Genomic DNA, 17,440 nt, shown 5'->3' on the forward strand with positions numbered 1-17,440 from the left:
ATACTTTGAATACATTTACTGTTTTGAAGCTTTTCATAAAAATACCTTATTCACCCCTCTACTCGATAACTAGCACTTTCAGAATCCCACGCCTCGGATGAGGTGGGGGGCGAATACTACCCGCTTCCCTAGCTTGGGCGGGAACTTACTGGTTGGCGCCGGGAGTGTGGACAGCGGTGTTGTCAAGGATGTATTCCGCCGCCCTCAGCTCGAGGATGGTGCTGTCTGTCGCAGTTGAACCACCCCAATTCCCTTGGAGAGTGTCGGCCATGGCTGGATGGGAGAGTTTGGAGTTTTTGTAAACGAGATTGGATCCGGGCACTGGAGCTAGATGAAGCAGCGGGCGGGGAGAATGAGAGTGTGGTTGTTTGTGATGTTCTCTTTTGACTCTTATAGGCTATCGAAAGGCGAAGAGTCCCACTTGACGCATAAGAGAAAACGCCACTCCCGTAAAAGATGTTGTTGTGTGTATGGAGGGAAACAAAATCTTGGTGATATCCCTAATAAATAATTCACGATCTCCACTTTCATGGGGCGCGCTAGTAAAAAAGAAGCATCGGGCCGTGATTTGGGTAGACACTAACTGCTCGACCCATCGTGGGGTGCACCTCTTTGATAAAGTTGTTATGATAAGAAGCACTATTCACACCTACGTGGTTGGCATTGAATGCTAAGTTATCTCGTCTCTTCGGTTAAAGTATGAGTTCGACTAGGTCTTGTTTATAAGATGCTCCTTCTTTTGAACGGTATTGGGGTTTCTCGAGTAATGAAAGGGAACTCATCTGTCAAGCCAAGGACTTCAAATCCAAAGTTATCTTCGTCAAGGCAATCATCCTTGGCATAAAAGACCAGTTCAGGGGCTAATAACAGTGTCCTAGACTAGGGGTACCAACCTAGTCGGCCGAGGCTCCTCGGATTGGGCCGAGGGGTCATCCTCATTCTCAAGATAGACTCACGAAGTTGCATGACATGGTGTGATCGGGACTGCATCTACCAAAAGCTTGACGTATACTCCGAGACTTCTCCTGCCACATGCACGCAAAGATACCAACCTTGTAACCCTAGATACCCTACCTCGCGTGTATATAAGCCATAAGGTTTAGTCCGTAGAGGGCAAATACATCAACACAAGCCATCCACCTAGCCTAAAGGTTAGTACACTACTTACGATTTTGAGGTAGATCAAGCTTGTATTCGATACTTCATCATCAATATAAACAAGAGCAAGACGTAGGGTATTACCTCCACCAAGAGGGCCCGAACCTGGGTAAACATCGTCTCCCCTGTTCCTATTACCGTCTGTCCGAGACCCACAGCTCGAGACCCCCTACCCCAAGGTTTGACGGTTTTCACACCGACAGACATGTAATCGATAGATGGCAACAAACATTCATGTAACCCTAGATACCCCTGGTGCCTATATATAAACCATGGGATTTAGCCCGTAGAACAGATATAGACACAACATCATAACCCCTAGGCTTTGGCCCACAATCCCACGATCTCGAGGTAGATGAGATTTGTAATCCCTACAACATCAATACAACAAGAACAGGACGTAGGGTTTTACCTCCATCGAAAGGGCCCGAACTTGGGTAAAAACCTTGTGTTCTTTGTCTCCTCTTACCCTTGATCCGATCTCACAGCTCGGGCCCCCCTATCCGAGATGTGCCAGTTTTGACGCCGACATTGGTTCCACGGCGAATAAGTGCGCTTCAACTTCCCAGGGTTCATGGCGTCGGTCCACCTCACCCATGTGGCGCCGGGTGTGCTGATCGCGGCTATGGCTCGGGTGGACTGGGAGGTCAGGGAGCGCCTCGCAGCTGAGGAAGCCGACGAGGCTTACATGATAGATCTACGTCGGCAGCACCTCGAGCTGGTGGAGGCTGAGCGGGCCATCTTTGGTGAACATGATGAGGTCATCATTTTCTCCGACGAGAAGGTGCAAGACCGCGACGAGGGTGGCGAGGAGGAGAAGGCGTTCGACGTCGAGGAGTAGCGGCAGGTCTTCCCCGACGACGATGACGACATCGGCCCGGACCCATGCTCGCCAGCGGTGGCCTGTTGAGGCAAGATTGGCTTGACCTCCACTCGGAAAAAATGGGTAGTCTAGTTTAGTTTGAAGTTTGAAGTTTAAATTTATGATCGGTTGTGAAGACTAGTTTCAAATTATGTTTAAATGTATGCAAGTTTTGGTTGAACTTATGTTTACTCTGTTAAGTCCCTATTCGGCAGCCTGTCACGGAGCGAAGCGTGCATATCATCCTCTTAGCAGCTCCTGAGAATATAACTAGATGCCACTCCGTTCCGACGTGGAATTTCGGAACGGAGGGAATCCGAAAGCCCCTAAATTTAAGGGATCAGCTCGGCCCGATGAAATGTTAGTGGAGTAAATATACTTCATTAAAATTTTGTTTCACGTCGGATACTTCGCTGTTTTTAGGGAATAGGTTAAAAATAGCCTTAGATCGCTACAACTCTGAAAATTTCTTCCGTATACAAACTTATCAACCAGCCATATTACATGACACTTGAACCACCACCATACATAAACGTTTGTACCAAACCATGAAAAATTCAAAAGCCATTATTCACAGTTGCAAAAATAGAATAAAATCACACGATCGTTCGATCATTCACGCATTCACAAACTAATTAACCCCTTTAAAGCATGCAGGGAGAAACTTGCTTCCTCTGACCTTCTTGCCTTGATCCTCTGCTATCTTGGGCTCCTTACTGCTAGGAGTGGTGGTGGCAGCGACATCGTCGTCGATGATCTTCCCGTTGACGACCGGTGGGACGGGCAAGTTCTCCTCAGAGGGCTCCTCGAGCTCCCACTCACCAGTTGGCCCCAGCACCATCCCCTTGTTCCTCTCCACCCACCACGACTCCGGCACAAGGTTGTCATCCTTGAGGAAGGCGGACGACTTGTTCACCAGCGCCACGCTCCGGTTCACCTGCAGCTTGAACTCGCCCTTCTCCCCGTTCCATCCGGCCACCGTGTGCAGGATGCCCTGCAGGTTGTGGTAGTCGCCGACGTTGGTGGTGTCCGATCTCACGTGGGGAGACTTCTTGGAGTTCACGGAGAGCACGTCGCCGACGTTGGCGTAGCCGAGTAGGTTGCTCGGGTAGAGCGGGATGAGGTCGGGCTTGTTCCTGACGTGCAGCACCCGGAGGTTGGGCAGCTCGTCGAACCGCTTCTTGAACTCCGGGTTGCCGACCTGCGGGCTCCCGAACACGATGGCCGTGACCGGGAAGTGGGCGTCGCGGACCTTGGACACGCCGTTGACCACCATGTCGAAGGCGCAGAGCGTGGCCAGCGACGCGCCGAGACTGTGGCCGGTGCAGACGATGCTGAGGCTCTCGCCCTTGTACTTGGCGACCAGCTCCCGCACCGCGGCCAGCAGCTGGTCGCGCGCGCTGTACTTGGAGAAGGGCGAGCGCTCGTCGGTGGACGTGTAAATGACGTACCAGCCATTCATGACGCGCGCGTGGCCGCTGGCCGGGTCGCCCTCCGGCAGGATCGTGTCCGGGGCGACCAGGTCGGGCTTGAGCACGTCGACCCACTCGAGGTTCCGGATGGTGCCGCGCAGCGCGACGTAGATGACGCGCTGGCCCGTGGCGGCCGCGGCGGCGTCGGTCGACACGGCGACGTAGCCGATCCAGTTAGACTCCTTGCTCCACGCCTCACGGGAGAGGGAGTGCACCATGAGCCCCGGGGGCAGCGACGTGGCTGCTGTGGCGTAGAGGTTGGCGGCTACAGATATGTCGGCCGCGGCGGGGAACTGCGTGCGGCTGAAGAGCGTGGCCTTGGAGAAGCGGCAGGTGCCGCAGTATTTGGAGTGGGAGTCGGAGTTGAAGGAGTCGTAGGTGACCTGACAGAGGTCACCGCAGAGAAGGACGAGGCGGCGGAGCGTGAGGTCGAGCGGGTCGATGAGGCCGTCCCAGTGCGCGGAGCCCAGCAGCTCCGGCCACGCCGGGACGCCATTGGCGCCGGCACCGACCAGGGCGTTGGACAGGAGGATGCCCTGGCTCGCGTCCATGTGTGAGCACTGGGGCTGAGAGGTGTGTGTGATGGAAAGAAGATTAGGCAGCGACTGGACAGGGGTCAAGGGAGGTGGCCAGGTGGGGATGCTTTTGAGTGTGTGCCGCGGAGAGCTGAGCGGTTTTTTTCCTGCGCGTTCCGTTCACACAACGGCAATCTTAGTCCGCTCGACTGCTCATGGGATATGTGCTGCATGCGGGTCAGTACAAGGTTGGGCCCACTCTCGTTAGTGTTTCTCGTCATATACCATTGTTCTGTATATTGTTCCATAAGTTCGAGTCGGTTGTACTAGTCATCATGATTTTAGTAGCTGCACATGCATGCAAATTTCATCCTCTCATTCTCAGTCTAATAATGCAGAAATTTTTTAATAGCCGCACATGCGTTCATCCTCCCATTCTCAGCCTAATAATGCAGAAAAATAACATAGTACAAATATTTTTAGACATGTTTTACTATCAGATGTGCTTCATTTCATATCAAATTATTTTTGCCTGTCTTTTCTTTTCCAACCAGGTTGGCCGATGACAACTTCCATCATATACCTTTTTTCTCTGCCATTCTGGATCTTTGACATAACTCCTCCCCTCCATTGAATATGCTTCTACTAGTTTTCGAAGAAAAAAATGCTTCTACTTCATAGTGTGCATTTTTTGAATTGTTGTTTTTTTTGTCTGTCCCTTTTTTGAACTTTTTTGTACAACTTTCTCAGAGACGGAACCTATGAAACCGGCCGTTAGGTGCATCCATTTTTTGATACTTTTTTTTTGCAAAAGTGATAAAAAATCATGAAAATTGTTGGCATCAAACTCGCTCATGTGTTACACTCGTGTAAGAAATTACAAAGAAATGAATTTCATGGTATTGTTGGCGTAAAAAAAATCACTACATTACATATACTATTCACTCTAAATTGTTCTGGAAACTTTGATTATTTTTGTTCGCGTTCCGTCTGTAGCGCGTATCACAACCATAGTTTCATCCATTGGGATGAACGCTGCATGCCACCAGTACATGGTGCGACAAGTATGTGGTGACCGTATTTCTATTGGTGGAACTTGCTGATTGACGCGCGTGAGACATGACACAGGACAGCTTCGATGGACATGCGTACTTCAATATTCGTGTCAGGGATGCATGCGCGTCATACTATTCCTGTTCAAAGCATGTATGCTCGGAGCTCCATCAAGCTAGTTGCCAGAACTGCCACCGGTACTCCTCAAAGAAAAAAGAAACTAGCCACTAGTCTGTACTATTAAAAGCACGGGAGGACAGATCCAACTCCTAATCTGAAGCGTCTAATCAAATGATCAAGGGTCTTAAATCATCGTTAACGAAATCTTTCGTTAACATCGCGAAACCCCACGTTCTCTTTGCGAAGCGTTCCGAAACCGCACCAACCCTGACTCCTCTCCCCGCCCCGCCCGTCGCGTGCTCGCCCCGCCCGCCGCCTCCTCTCCCCCGCTCACCCCCGCCTACTCGCCCAACCCGTCGCCTCTCCCCGGCTCGCCCCACCCTCCACCGATCCCCGCTGTTCCCCGCCGCCCGCCGTTCCCCTGCACCCAGCCCCCAGCCCCGTGTCCTCCACAAGATCTGCGCCGCCGCATTCACTCGCCCAGCCCCTCGCCTCTCCCCCGCTCGCCCCGCCCTCCACCGTTCCCCGCAGCCCCGCTGTTCCCCGTCGCCCGCCGTTCCCCTGCACCCAGCCCCCAGCCCCGTGTCCTCCACAAGATTTGTGCCATCACATTCACTACTTCATCACTGGGGCCACCGACCACTCCACCACCGGCCTGACCATAGGCGAGGGTGCTCTTTGGCCGGCGACACAAGAGGCGCGCGGGAGCTCTTCGACACGCGACGCGGCGAGGCGCGAGGGATTTGATGCCTTCGTGCGTCATGTGTTCTCAGAGGCCGATGGAGACCTACCAGTCGCGAGGCTCTGAATGCGTCGGCTGCGGTGGTACGGCGTCCGAGCAGGACGTGCTGCTGTAGTGGGGAAATCAGAAGCGCCTGCTCTGCGTCAAGGTTCAACGCCGTCATATCGAGGCCGGAGCCATGACGACCGCCGAAAAGGGCGCAGTAGGATAGCGTCGCGACTACTGTGGCAACCATGCACCAACACTCCTCCGACCAAGCCCTCAGGTCTCTCGCCGTGAATCTTCTTCAACATTTTCTCTCTCTGCGCTTGTTCTCTCTCTGCGCTTGCGTGTATGTGTTTTTACTGTGCGTGTTGCCCGTCCTCCCTGACGAGGTAGGGTTAGAAGGTTTTACATGTGTTTGATCTGCTTTAATTTCAATCTGAAATGTGTTTTTCTTTTCTTTATCCAACTAGCCGATTTTCATTAGTGGAGTTGGTGATTCGAAATGGAAGCACTCATGGTAGTCAGTGTAATGTTTGATTTTTGGTTTTGGTCTTGCGGCAACATGATTGATGTTGGCGATGTTTGTTATCATCGAGCCAACATTCTGTACTTCCAAAAGATGGAGCAATCCTGGTTTTGTATTGCTTGATTCTCTAAGAGGATGTGAAGTCCTACATGTTCTCAATGTTTTATTTATTTTAACCTTGAACCTTGATTGATATGCTTGGCGAAGTACTCCCTCCTTTTGGAAATAAAATACATGACATGGTTTTAATTTAAATTTGGACTAAAACCATATCATGTATTTCCGTTCGGAGGTAATATAATTTTGTTTATTTACAGTGGGATTCACATGAGAGTGCGATGAGGATACCATTCCATGTGATTAGGTTCATGCCTCCCTGTGAGAGTTAGAGGCAAAATAACATTTGCAGCTTTTGGTTACTCGCTGGTTTGTGTGCGTTAGAAACTTAGGATTTTGGTGGCTTGTTTGCACACTGAAATATGATATATGAATAATTGTAATAAATTGTATCACGGATTCAGAGCTCCCTAATTTATAGCGCATATCCATTAGATACCATACCCTGGATTTTAACTAACTGATGGGGTTATAGTCTTAGGATAGGGTTGTAGGCCTGCCCTGTAAGTCCTACCCAAGCACTACCCCTCATAAGAGACGAGGCCTTTAGTCAGTTCCGACTGAATTAAGGAGTCCCCATCATCCAGTCGGTAACAGGTCCTCGACCATCCAGTCGGAGACTAGCATTCGGAGACCATCTAACTAACCGACTGGATGCCGCTCGGAACATCGTAACCCCCCTGGAGGGAAACGGTCGTACGTTTCCCAGTGCATTTATTAGCATTTAGGACGTACGTTACCTGTAACGTATGCATTCAATCGCCACTACTCCACCCCTGTACCAGAACCGTTGTGGAGGGCAGCACACTCTATATAAGCCACCCTCCCCCGCTGGTGAAGGGGTTGGCAACTCATTTGTATTCCATATTCCACTCGACAACAAGCTCCCAGAGCACTGAGACGTAGGGCTATTACCTCCACCGCAGAGGGGCCTGAACTCATACAACCTCGCCGTAGCTAAGGCTCTGCCCATCCTTTTCGTACCCTACACATCTACTGTCAGGCTTATACCCACGACAGTTGGCGCCCACCGTGGGGCAGGCGTCTAAGCGACTTCCGGCGAGTTTGCGACTACTTCCTTTCGTCATGTCGTCCGGTGGAGATTCGAGCATGGGTCACCAGATCTTCTTCGGCGCTCTCTCCTTCATCGTCGACGATTCGGCGTGGCTTCGGGATGCGCCTCTCGAAGTCGAGGCGCTTCCCCGTCGTGTGGCTACACACTTCCGTGCCGGCGCTCGCGGCATTCTTCTTCTCCAGCAGTCGGCTCTGGTGTCGACCTACACCGCCGTCACGCGCCGCAGCAAGCGGTCCCGCCGTCCGCGACTTCAGCGTTGGGTGCAACACGCCCGGGCGCGCCAGAACGCGTCTTCACAAGTGGCGGTTCTAGAGTCTGTTGTGGTTGCCCCGCTGTCCCAGCACTCGGGCTCGGTTCCGACTGAGTTTCCTTCCGAGTACGCGGGTCGCGGGCCTGCAGCAGAAGTACACATGGCCAACTCCCATGAAGATCCCCGTCAAGCTGGCCGGAACGAGCACGAGATCGGCGAAACGTGCGGCGCGCGTCGTCCGCCTCGCTGTTCTGCCAGTCGACACACTCGGCGGAGCAACGTGGAGTTGTTCCGCACACCCCTCCTCAACTTGGCTGCAGCTGCCAAGATAGCCGGTTCCCTCCGGCCGACTGATTCAGAGGCTGGTAGGGAAATCGAGCAGATCCGAGCCCTATTGCACACGGCGCAGCAGCAGAATTCGGCAGTCTCCCAGTCGCATAACAGGATCCATAATAGTTCCGTTCATGCGAATACACATCGGTCGGTTCACAGCCCTGGTTCCCATCAGCGGCACAAAGGAGGCAGCCGTTCCATAAATCACGAAGATCGCCCCGTTCACGCACCCCTCCGCGGGGTGGGCCCTACTGGCCCCGACATCATGATGATCGGGGTTCAGTCGGTGACGCTTACGACCCAAGGCCTGACGCAAGAGGGCGTATCGCTCAGCGAAGGGTCGGCAGGGGCCGAGCCCACCACGATGGTTATGATATGGACCGTCCGAGTGGAAGCAGGACCATCGTGTCTGGTCCCGAGTGTTTCAGTCGAGCCATCCGTTCGGCTGACATCCCGCCAAACTTCAGATTGGCGACGGGAATCAGCAAGTTTACACGAGAGTCCAAGCCAGAAACGTGGCTGGACGACTACCGAGTGGCAGTCCAGATCGGAGGAGGGACGACCATGTCGCCATGAAACACCTCCCTCTGATGCTCGACGGCTCGGCGCGAGCGTTGCTGAACCAGTTGGCCCCCTCCAGCATCTACAGTTGGGCAGATCTGGCCCGAGTGTTCATCAAGACCTTCGAAGGGACGTGCAAGCGCCCTGCAGGCCTCGTGGAGCTCCAACATTGCGTCGAGAAGCAGAATGAGCCCCTGCGTGACTTCATTCAGTGTTGGACAACCCTCTACCACACAGTGGAGAACGTCACCGAGCATCAAGCAGTCTGCGCCTTCAAGGCAGGCGTGCGGTACAGAGATCTGTACCTAAAGTTCGGCCGAACAGGTGACATCCCCATGAGCAAGATGATGGAGATAGCAGCTCGCTATGCAAATGGCGAAGAAGAGGACCGCATCCGAAGCGGCATGCACAAGACAGTTGGTGATGGAGACGGGAATAACACTCAAAAGCAGAAGCAGAAAGCTCCGTCCACCCCGCAGGCAGAAGCTGCAGCCGTGACCAATGCCAAGTTCAAGGGCAAAGGGAAGGCGCAGTTTACCCCCAAGAAGAAGCTGTTCAATAATCCCATCCTGGACCAGCCTTGTCCAGTTCATACGAAGATGGACGAAGAAGGAAACCCCATATATCCAAAGCATACCACTCGCCAGTGTCGCCTCCTGATCCAGGGGTTCGGCGAAGGACAACCGAGTGAAAAGGACAACGAACAGGATGAGGAGGATAAGGAGGATTTGTTCCCCCAAGTCCATGCAACTCTCATGATTTTTGCTGACGTCGAGAGCAAGAGTCGACTGAAGTTGGTGAACAGGGAGGTGAACATGGCCACCCCCACCAACCCCAAGTTCCTCAAATGGTCTCAGACTGCGATCACCTTCGACCAGTCGGATCATCCAGCACACGTACCCACCCCCGGGAGACAGGCTCTGGTCGTTGACCCGGTGGTGGAAGGAGTCCGACTGCGCAAAGTCCTCATGGACGGCGCCAGCGGCTTGAACATCATGTACGCCGACACACTCAAGGGGATGGGCATTCCGATGTCCAAACTCAGCGAGAGCAGCATGCAGTTCCATGGAGTCGTCCCTGGACGGAAGGCCAAGTCACTCGGCCAGATCGCGTTGGACGTCGTTTTCGGCTCCGACAAGAACTTCCGCAAGGAGACGCTGACGTTCGAAGTGGTGGACTTCCAGAGCGCTTACCATGCAATTTTGGGCCGCCCAGCGTATGCGCGTTTCATGGCCCGGCCGTGTTACGTATACTTGAAGCTGAAGGTGCCAGGCCCGAAAGGCGTGATCACCATCACGGGCAATCGTCAGCGAGCCGAAGAGTGTCTGCAGCAGGAATCAAGAATCGCCGACCAGCAGATGGCCGTCCTCGAGCTCGACGAGTACAAGAAAATAGTCGACCCAGCCGACCTGATGCGCTCGAAGAAACCAGCTTCAGAGTCTGCATTCCAGTCGGCGGGAGATACGAAGAAGGTCAGCATCCACCCAACGGACGACACTGCTGCCCCGACGAACATCTCCACCACCCTCGATCCTAAATAGGAAGCCGAGCTCACCCAATTCCTCCGTGAGAACTGGGACATCTTCGCATGGAATCCCTCTGACATGCCAGGTGTACCCAGGGAGTTGGCTGAGCACCGACTGCATGTGGATCCCGCCGCTCGGCCCGTTCGAGAGCGCCTGCGCCGGTCCGCCGCGCACAAGAGGAAGGCAATCGGGGAAGAGGTGGCCAAGTTACTCGCAGCCAACTTCATTCGCGAGGTTCACCACTCGGAGTGGCTCGCCAATGTTGTAATGGTGCCCAAGAAGGATAAGTCGCTCCGAATGTGCATCGACTTCAAGCATCTCAATAATATCTGCCCGAAAGACCATTTTCCGCTCCCCCGCATAGATCACATTGTCGATTCGACTGCGGGTTGCGAGCGTTTGTCATTTCTTAACGCCTATTCGGGCTACCATCAGATCCGTCTGTATGCTCCCGATGAGTTAAAAACAGCCTTCATCACCCATTCAGGTGCTTTTGCTACATCAGTATGCCATTCGGTTTGAAGAATGCAGGAGCTACCTTTATGCGCATGATCCAAAAATGTCTCCTCGACCAGATCGGTCGGAATGTGGAGGCGTATATGGATGATATCGTAGTCAAGTCACGCAAAGGTTCCACCTGCTGACTGACTTGGCAGAAACATTCGCCAACCTTCGTAGGTACGATATCAAGCCCAACCCCGCCAAATGTTCATTCGGTGTTCCCAGCGGAAAGTTACTCAGTTTCTTCGTTTCCGAACGAGAGATTGATGTCAACCCTGAAAAGATCGGGACCATCGTCCGAATGGAGAGGCCGGTCAGAATACACGATGTTCAACGGCTCACAGGTTGCCTAGCGGCTTTGAGCAGGTTCATCAGTCGACTCGGCAAGAAAGCACTTCCTCTGTACCGACTCATGAAGAAATCAGATTCTTTCGAGTGGACAGACGAAGCCCAAGTCGCATTCGACGACCTCAAAGTCCTACTTTCCACCCAACCAGTTCTTACTGCTCCGCTCAGTAAAGAGCCCCTTCTTCTGTATATCGCGGCTACAAATCAAGTCGTCAATACTGTTCTTACAGTCGAACAAGAAGAAGAAGGCAAAGCATACAAAGTTCAGCGGCCAGTGTACTACGTCTCTGAAGTCCTGACTCCTTCCAAGCAGAGGTATCCCCACTATCAAAAACTTATCTACGGGATCTACATGACTGCGAAGAAGGTGGCCCATTATTTCCAAGACCACTCGGTGTCTGTCGTTTCTGATGCTCCGTTGTCGGAAATTCTCCACAATCGAGACGCGTCAGGCCGAGTGGCGAAGTGGGCAATAGAGATGCTGTACTGCGATATCAAGTTCGAGGCCAAGAAAGCTATTAAGTCTCAAGCTCTAGCTGACTTCATAGCAGAATGGGTAGAACAACAGCAACCGACCCACATCTACTCGGCCCATTGGACAATGTTCTTCGATGGGTCCAAGATGTTGAATGGCTCCGGCGCTGGCGTTGTGATCATATCGCCAAAGGGCGACAAACTCAAGTACGTGCTACAGATACACTTCGATTCCTCCAACAACGAGGCAGAGTATGAAGCTCTCCTCTACGGGTTGCGTATGGCCATCTCACTCGGCGTCCGTCGCCTGATGGTCTACGGCGATTCGGATTTGGTGGTCAATCAAGTGATGAAAGAGTGGGACGTCAGGAACCCCACCATGACCACATACTACAATGCAGTGAGGAAGCTTGAGAAGAAGTTTGAAGGTCTAGAACTTCACGATGTTCCGAGACTGAAGAACCAAGCAGCTGATGAGTTGGCAAAACTCGGATCCACACGGAGACCAGTCCCGAGTGACGTCTGCCTCGAGCACCTCCACCTTCCCTCAGTCAAGGAAGATCCTTTTACAGAGGAACCAGCACAACCAAAGAGTTCAACAGATCCGACTGAAGTCGATGTACCTGCTGTGGTTGATATGGTCATGGAGATTCTTGGTGTCATCCCCGATTGGACTGTGCCGACCATTGCATATATCCATAGGCAGGAACTACCAGAAGACGAAGTCCAGGCCAGGCAGATAGTCAGCAGGTCGAAGTCATTCACTGTCATTGATGGCCAATTGTACAAGGAAAGCGTTTCAGGCGTTCTTCAACGATGCATCTCCCCAGAGGAGGGGCAGCTGATCCTGGAGGATATTCACTCAGGGACCTGCGGTCATCACGCCTCTTCAAGAGCAATCGTCGCCAAGGCATTCAGGGCTGGTTTCTTCTGGCTGCAGGCTAACGAGATGGCTAAATATATGGTTGACTGATGTGAAGGCTGTCAGTTCTACTCCAACAAGTCCCACAAGCCGACATCTGCGTTGAAGACAATCCCTCTTGTGTGGCCGTTTGCAGTATGGGGATTAGATACGGTCGGTCCATTCAGGACAGGCCAAGGTGGATACACACATCTGTTGGTGGCAGTCGACAAGTACACAAAATGGATTGAAGCCAAGCCCATCAAGAAGCTCGACGCCCTAACAACCATCGAGTTTGTCAGGGACATCATCTCCAGATTCGGTGTGCCTCACAGCATAATCACGGACAACGGAACAAACTTCGACTCGGACAGATTCAAAGGTTTCTGCGCAAGCCAAGGTATCCGAGTAGATTTTGCTTCCGTAGCACATCCACAATCCAATGGACAAGCAGAGCGGGCGAATGGACTTATTCTGCAAGGTTTGAAGCCCCGACTCCTGCGAGAGGTGGGACATGCCGCTGGCGCATGGGTCACCGAGTTACCTTCAGTGCTTTGGGGTCTCCGCACAACCCCGAACAGATCTACAGGATGATCATCGTTCTTCCTCGTTTATGGAGCAGAAGCAGTCCTTCCGAGTGACTTGCTTCACAATGCTCCACGAGTCGAACTCTTCTCCGAAGCTGAAGCAGAACAAGCAAGGCAAGATGGAGTGGACCTTCTAGAGGAGGAGTGCGAGATGGCACTGACTCGTTCAACCATTTATCAACAAGATCAGCGGCGTTTTCACTCGCGACACGTCAGGAGTCGTACGTTCCAAGCAGGCGACCTAGTGCTCCGAGTAGATCAGAAAAGACCTCACAAGTTGGCTCCTGCCTGGGAAGGACCCTTCATCATCTCAAAGGTGTTGAACAACGGAGCATACAGACTCTACAACATTGACAGGGAGATAGACGAGCCACGAGCATGGAACGGAGATCTCCTGAAGCGTTTCTACACGTGACCGTCAACTGAAGCAATGTAAAGAACAAGTATTGGTGAAATAATATAAAGCAGATTGAGTTTTTTGCAGGTTCAAAGTTCTTCCACGGTCACAGACTCCGGTCTCAAAAAAAAAAAACTTAGCTGCGATCCAGAATCGCCTAAGTATTAACTTTCTCCGAGTGTGCACTTAACGTCACACTCGGGGACTTAGCTGCGATCCAGAATCGCCTAAGTATTAACTTTCTCCGAGTGGGCACTTAACGTCACACTCGGGGACTTAGCTGCGATCCAGAATCGCCTAAGTATTAACTTTCTCCGAGTGTGCACTTAACGTCACACTCGGGGACTTAGCTGCGATCAAGAATCGCCTAAGTATTAACTTTCTCCGAGTGTGCACTTAACGTCACACTCGGGGACTTAGCTGCGATCCAGAATCACCTAAGTATTAACTTTCTCCGAGTGTGCACTTAACGTCACACTCGGGGACTTAGCTGCGATCCAGAATCGCCTAAGTATTAACTTTCTCCGAGTGTGCACTTAACGTCACACTCGGGGACGTAGCTGCGATCCAGAATCTCCTATGTATTAACTTTCTCCGAGTGTGCACTTAACGTCACACTCGGGGACTTAGCTGCGATCCAGAATCGCCTAAGTATTAATCTTCTCCGAGTGAGCACTTAACGTCACACTCGGGGACTTAGCTGCGATCCAGAATCGCCTAAGTATTAACTTTCTCCGAGTGTGCACTTAACGTCACACTCGAGGACTTAGCTACGATCCAGAATCGCCTAAGTATTAACTTTCTCCGAGTGTGCACTTAACGTCACACTCGGAGACTTAGCTGCAATCCAGAATCGCCTAAGTATTAACTTTCTCCGAGTGTGCACTTAACGTCACACTCGGGGACTTAGCTGCGATCCAGAATCGTCTAAGTACTAACTTTCTCCGAGTGTGCACTTAACGTCACACTCGGGGACTTAGTTGCGATCGAGAATCGCCTAAGTATTAACTCTCTCCGAGGGTGCACTTAACGTCACACTCGGGGACTTAGCTGCGATCCAGAATCGCCTAAGTTTTAACTTTCTTCGAGTGTGCACTTAACGCCACACTCGGGGACTTAACTGCGATCCAGAATCGCCTAAAACACCCACATACCTTCGATTGTATCCTACAGGTACACTCGGGAACTCAATAGACCCTCATTGAGGCTCATGTGGATGTCAAAACAACTGACAACTACATGAGTTGCAGACCCCCATTGAGGCTCTTGTGGATATCAAAACAAATGACAACTACATGAGTTGCAGACCCTCATTGAGGCTCATGTGGATGTCAAAACAACTGACAACTACATGAGTTGCAGACCCTCATTGAGGCTCATGCGGATGTAAAAACAACTGACAACTACATGAGTTGCAGACCCTCATTGAGGCTCATGCGGATGTCAAAACAACTAACAACTACATCAGTACCAACTCGCCCCGAGTGCGACCTGATAGTCGCACTCGACAACCTAGCTGCGATCCCACATCGCCCAAGTACTCTTTGACCTCCGAGTACGTCCTACCGATCCACTCGGCGATCCTACCGATCCACTCGGTGATAATACGGATCCAATCGGAAATTCCACGGACCCTCAATGAGGCCCATGCAGATGCCAACACAACTGACATGTTCCGAATGTTTGCCTTTGGCTTCACCAAGAAACGCCAAACAAAACTCGAGTCAAAATTGCAACAGAAGAGCAAAGGATTCGAATTAAAATTCAAACAAAGATACTGGCTCGGTGTGGATCAAGCTTACCCACACCGAAACAAGAATGTGACGGCCAACAGCAGTGGCCAAAGTTTCTTACAAAGCAACACTCGGCATACCGAGGATAAGTTTTCTTACGCGTCGTCTGGATCGGCGCCAGGACTGGATGGCTCCACGAAGGTGTCCAGGTCGATTCCGTCGACGATATGAGTGGACTTTCAAGGAAGGTTTCCATGAATTCTTCGAATTGAAGTTTCTTCGTGTTGGCGACCTTCAACGTTTTCAGCTTCTCCTCGCGCACCTCCTTGCAATGAACTCGGACCAAGGACAGAGCAACATCCGCACCACAACGAGCCGTAGATTTCTTCCATGACTGCACTCGGTCGGGGACCTCCTCCAGTTGACTCAGCAATTCCATCTCCTGCCGTGACTCATCCTCAGGCCAAAGCTCCTTGTCGATCCGGCCGATGACTTCTCTCAGTCGACCAATGAAAGGGCCAACTTTGCCCACGCGGATGTGCGCTCGGAGCAGATCTCGATTGCCGTCCTCGCCGAGTGGAACGTTCTCGCGAATCGACCGCTCCACATCAGCTGCTTCAGCTTCGGCGTCAATGCAAAAATCTGCGACAAGAGGACAAGCAAACAATAAGCGCCGAGTGTGACGCACATACCACAAGCACTCGGAAAAAGCAGGACTTACCAGCCAGACGTGTCATCATCTGCCGAGCCCAGTCACTGACGTATTTCTCCTCCTCTCTGCACCGTTTGTTCAACACGTCCATTTGTCCCATCAGAGCAGTCCTTTGTTTCCCCATCTTCTCAACTTCCTCAGTCAGCATTTTGTTTGCTTCACGAGCCTGCTCCAACGACTTCTCTCGCTCCACCAGAACCACCTTCATACCATCCATTGCAAGCAGTGCCGCATCCTGCTCACCAGCAAACTGAATCTTCTCCGTCCTCAGAGTCTCATATGCTGTCCCCATTTCACAAGTTTTCTGCTAGCCAGCACCAAGAGACAATCAGATAATTTAACAATAAAAGTCTAAGTTCTTCAGACCCCTGCCGACGCAAGCAGTCGACAGCGGTCTCGGGGACTACACCCAGTGGGTTCACTGAGAGTGACCCCATTGGCATGCAACTCAAGCAGGCCCGCCCTATTGAGATACATGTTACCACCCACGCCTATGAGGATAATACTACCCGACCTGAGTAAAATTACTCTCGGGGACTCTTACAGTAAGTGCACCCCGACTGCCACAACTGTTTGCAGTCGACCATACTATTTCAAGATCTGACCAAGGTATGTATAAAGACAACTGCCGGTGCAAGCACTCGACAGAAGTCTCGGGGACTACACCCACTGGGTTCACTCAGAGTGAACCCATTGCAAAAATCATCCGATATCCGAGAACACCCAGTGGGTTACAAGAGAAAAGTAAATATTTACTAGCCCACTTACTCGGATATCTTCCGGCAGCTCCAAACTCCGCTGGTACAGGGATGCGATGGAGTCGTATGCCCTCTTGACTTCTCCTTCCATCAGCTCCGCCTGCACCATGGCCCCCTTGGCTTCTCCCACTTGCTCCTCCAGGAGACGCTGGATGTTGAACTCGACATTCGACGAGCCTGGCATCGTTGGAAGTTCCTGGGGCATCCCAAGACCCGCTCCAGTAGGTTCATCAGCCACCAACGCCGTTTCAGTCGGCAGCATCGCCTCGGTCGGTAGCACGTATGAGGCGAGAGCAGTGACTGGAGGGGCAGCCTCGAGAACAGGCTCCGCGGCTTGCTCAGGTCTCCCCTGGTCGCCCTCGTCCATGCAAATCGCCCCTGATAGACCGAACGACACGAGATCTCAGAAAAAGAAAGAGGCAAGACTTAAGATAGAATTCGCGTCGCGATAGTATAACACTCTCGGAGTCACTACAACGCACATGGCTGGGACGAGACGACGTTGTCCGCGTCCATAGGATCATCCTCCTGGCGCGCCGGAGAGGTGGCAACCCTGTCGAGTGAAATTCATTCGACCTTCAAACAGGAGTTCAACCGAATATCATAAGAAGTTGGAGGAACAGAGCAGTTACGTCAAGGTGACAGGAACGACGACCCTTATCCGCGGCAAAGCCTTCCGAGGTTTAGACCCACTCGGTTTGGCCGCCTTGGAAGGCTGACCCACGGGCTCGACA

The 17,440-nt window shown here is 52.1% G+C and overlaps 1 protein-coding gene across 1 annotated transcript; it reads right to left on the reverse strand.

The window, feature by feature from the left end:
• Window positions 1-2,436: 2,436 nt before the first annotated feature.
• On the reverse strand, window positions 2,437-4,113 carry LOC123440164 (phospholipase A1-II 5). The gene has a single exon (XM_045116737.1). It carries the CDS (start codon window positions 4,041-4,043, stop codon window positions 2,652-2,654), a length of 1,392 nt encoding a protein of 463 aa, XP_044972672.1. The 5' UTR covers window positions 4,044-4,113; the 3' UTR covers window positions 2,437-2,651.
• Between the last annotated feature and the right edge of the window lie 13,327 nt (window positions 4,114-17,440).

The sequence above is a fragment of the Hordeum vulgare genome, chromosome 3H (assembly GCF_904849725.1).
Source record: "Hordeum vulgare subsp. vulgare chromosome 3H, MorexV3_pseudomolecules_assembly, whole genome shotgun sequence".
Taxonomy (NCBI): Eukaryota; Viridiplantae; Streptophyta; class Magnoliopsida; order Poales; family Poaceae; genus Hordeum; species Hordeum vulgare.

Bases quoted from the DNA above. Each gene is read 5' to 3' on its own strand.
- LOC123440164 (XM_045116737.1), bottom strand. From the start codon at position 4,043: ATGGACGCGAGCCAGGGCATCCTCCTGTCCAACGCCCTGGTCGGTGCC.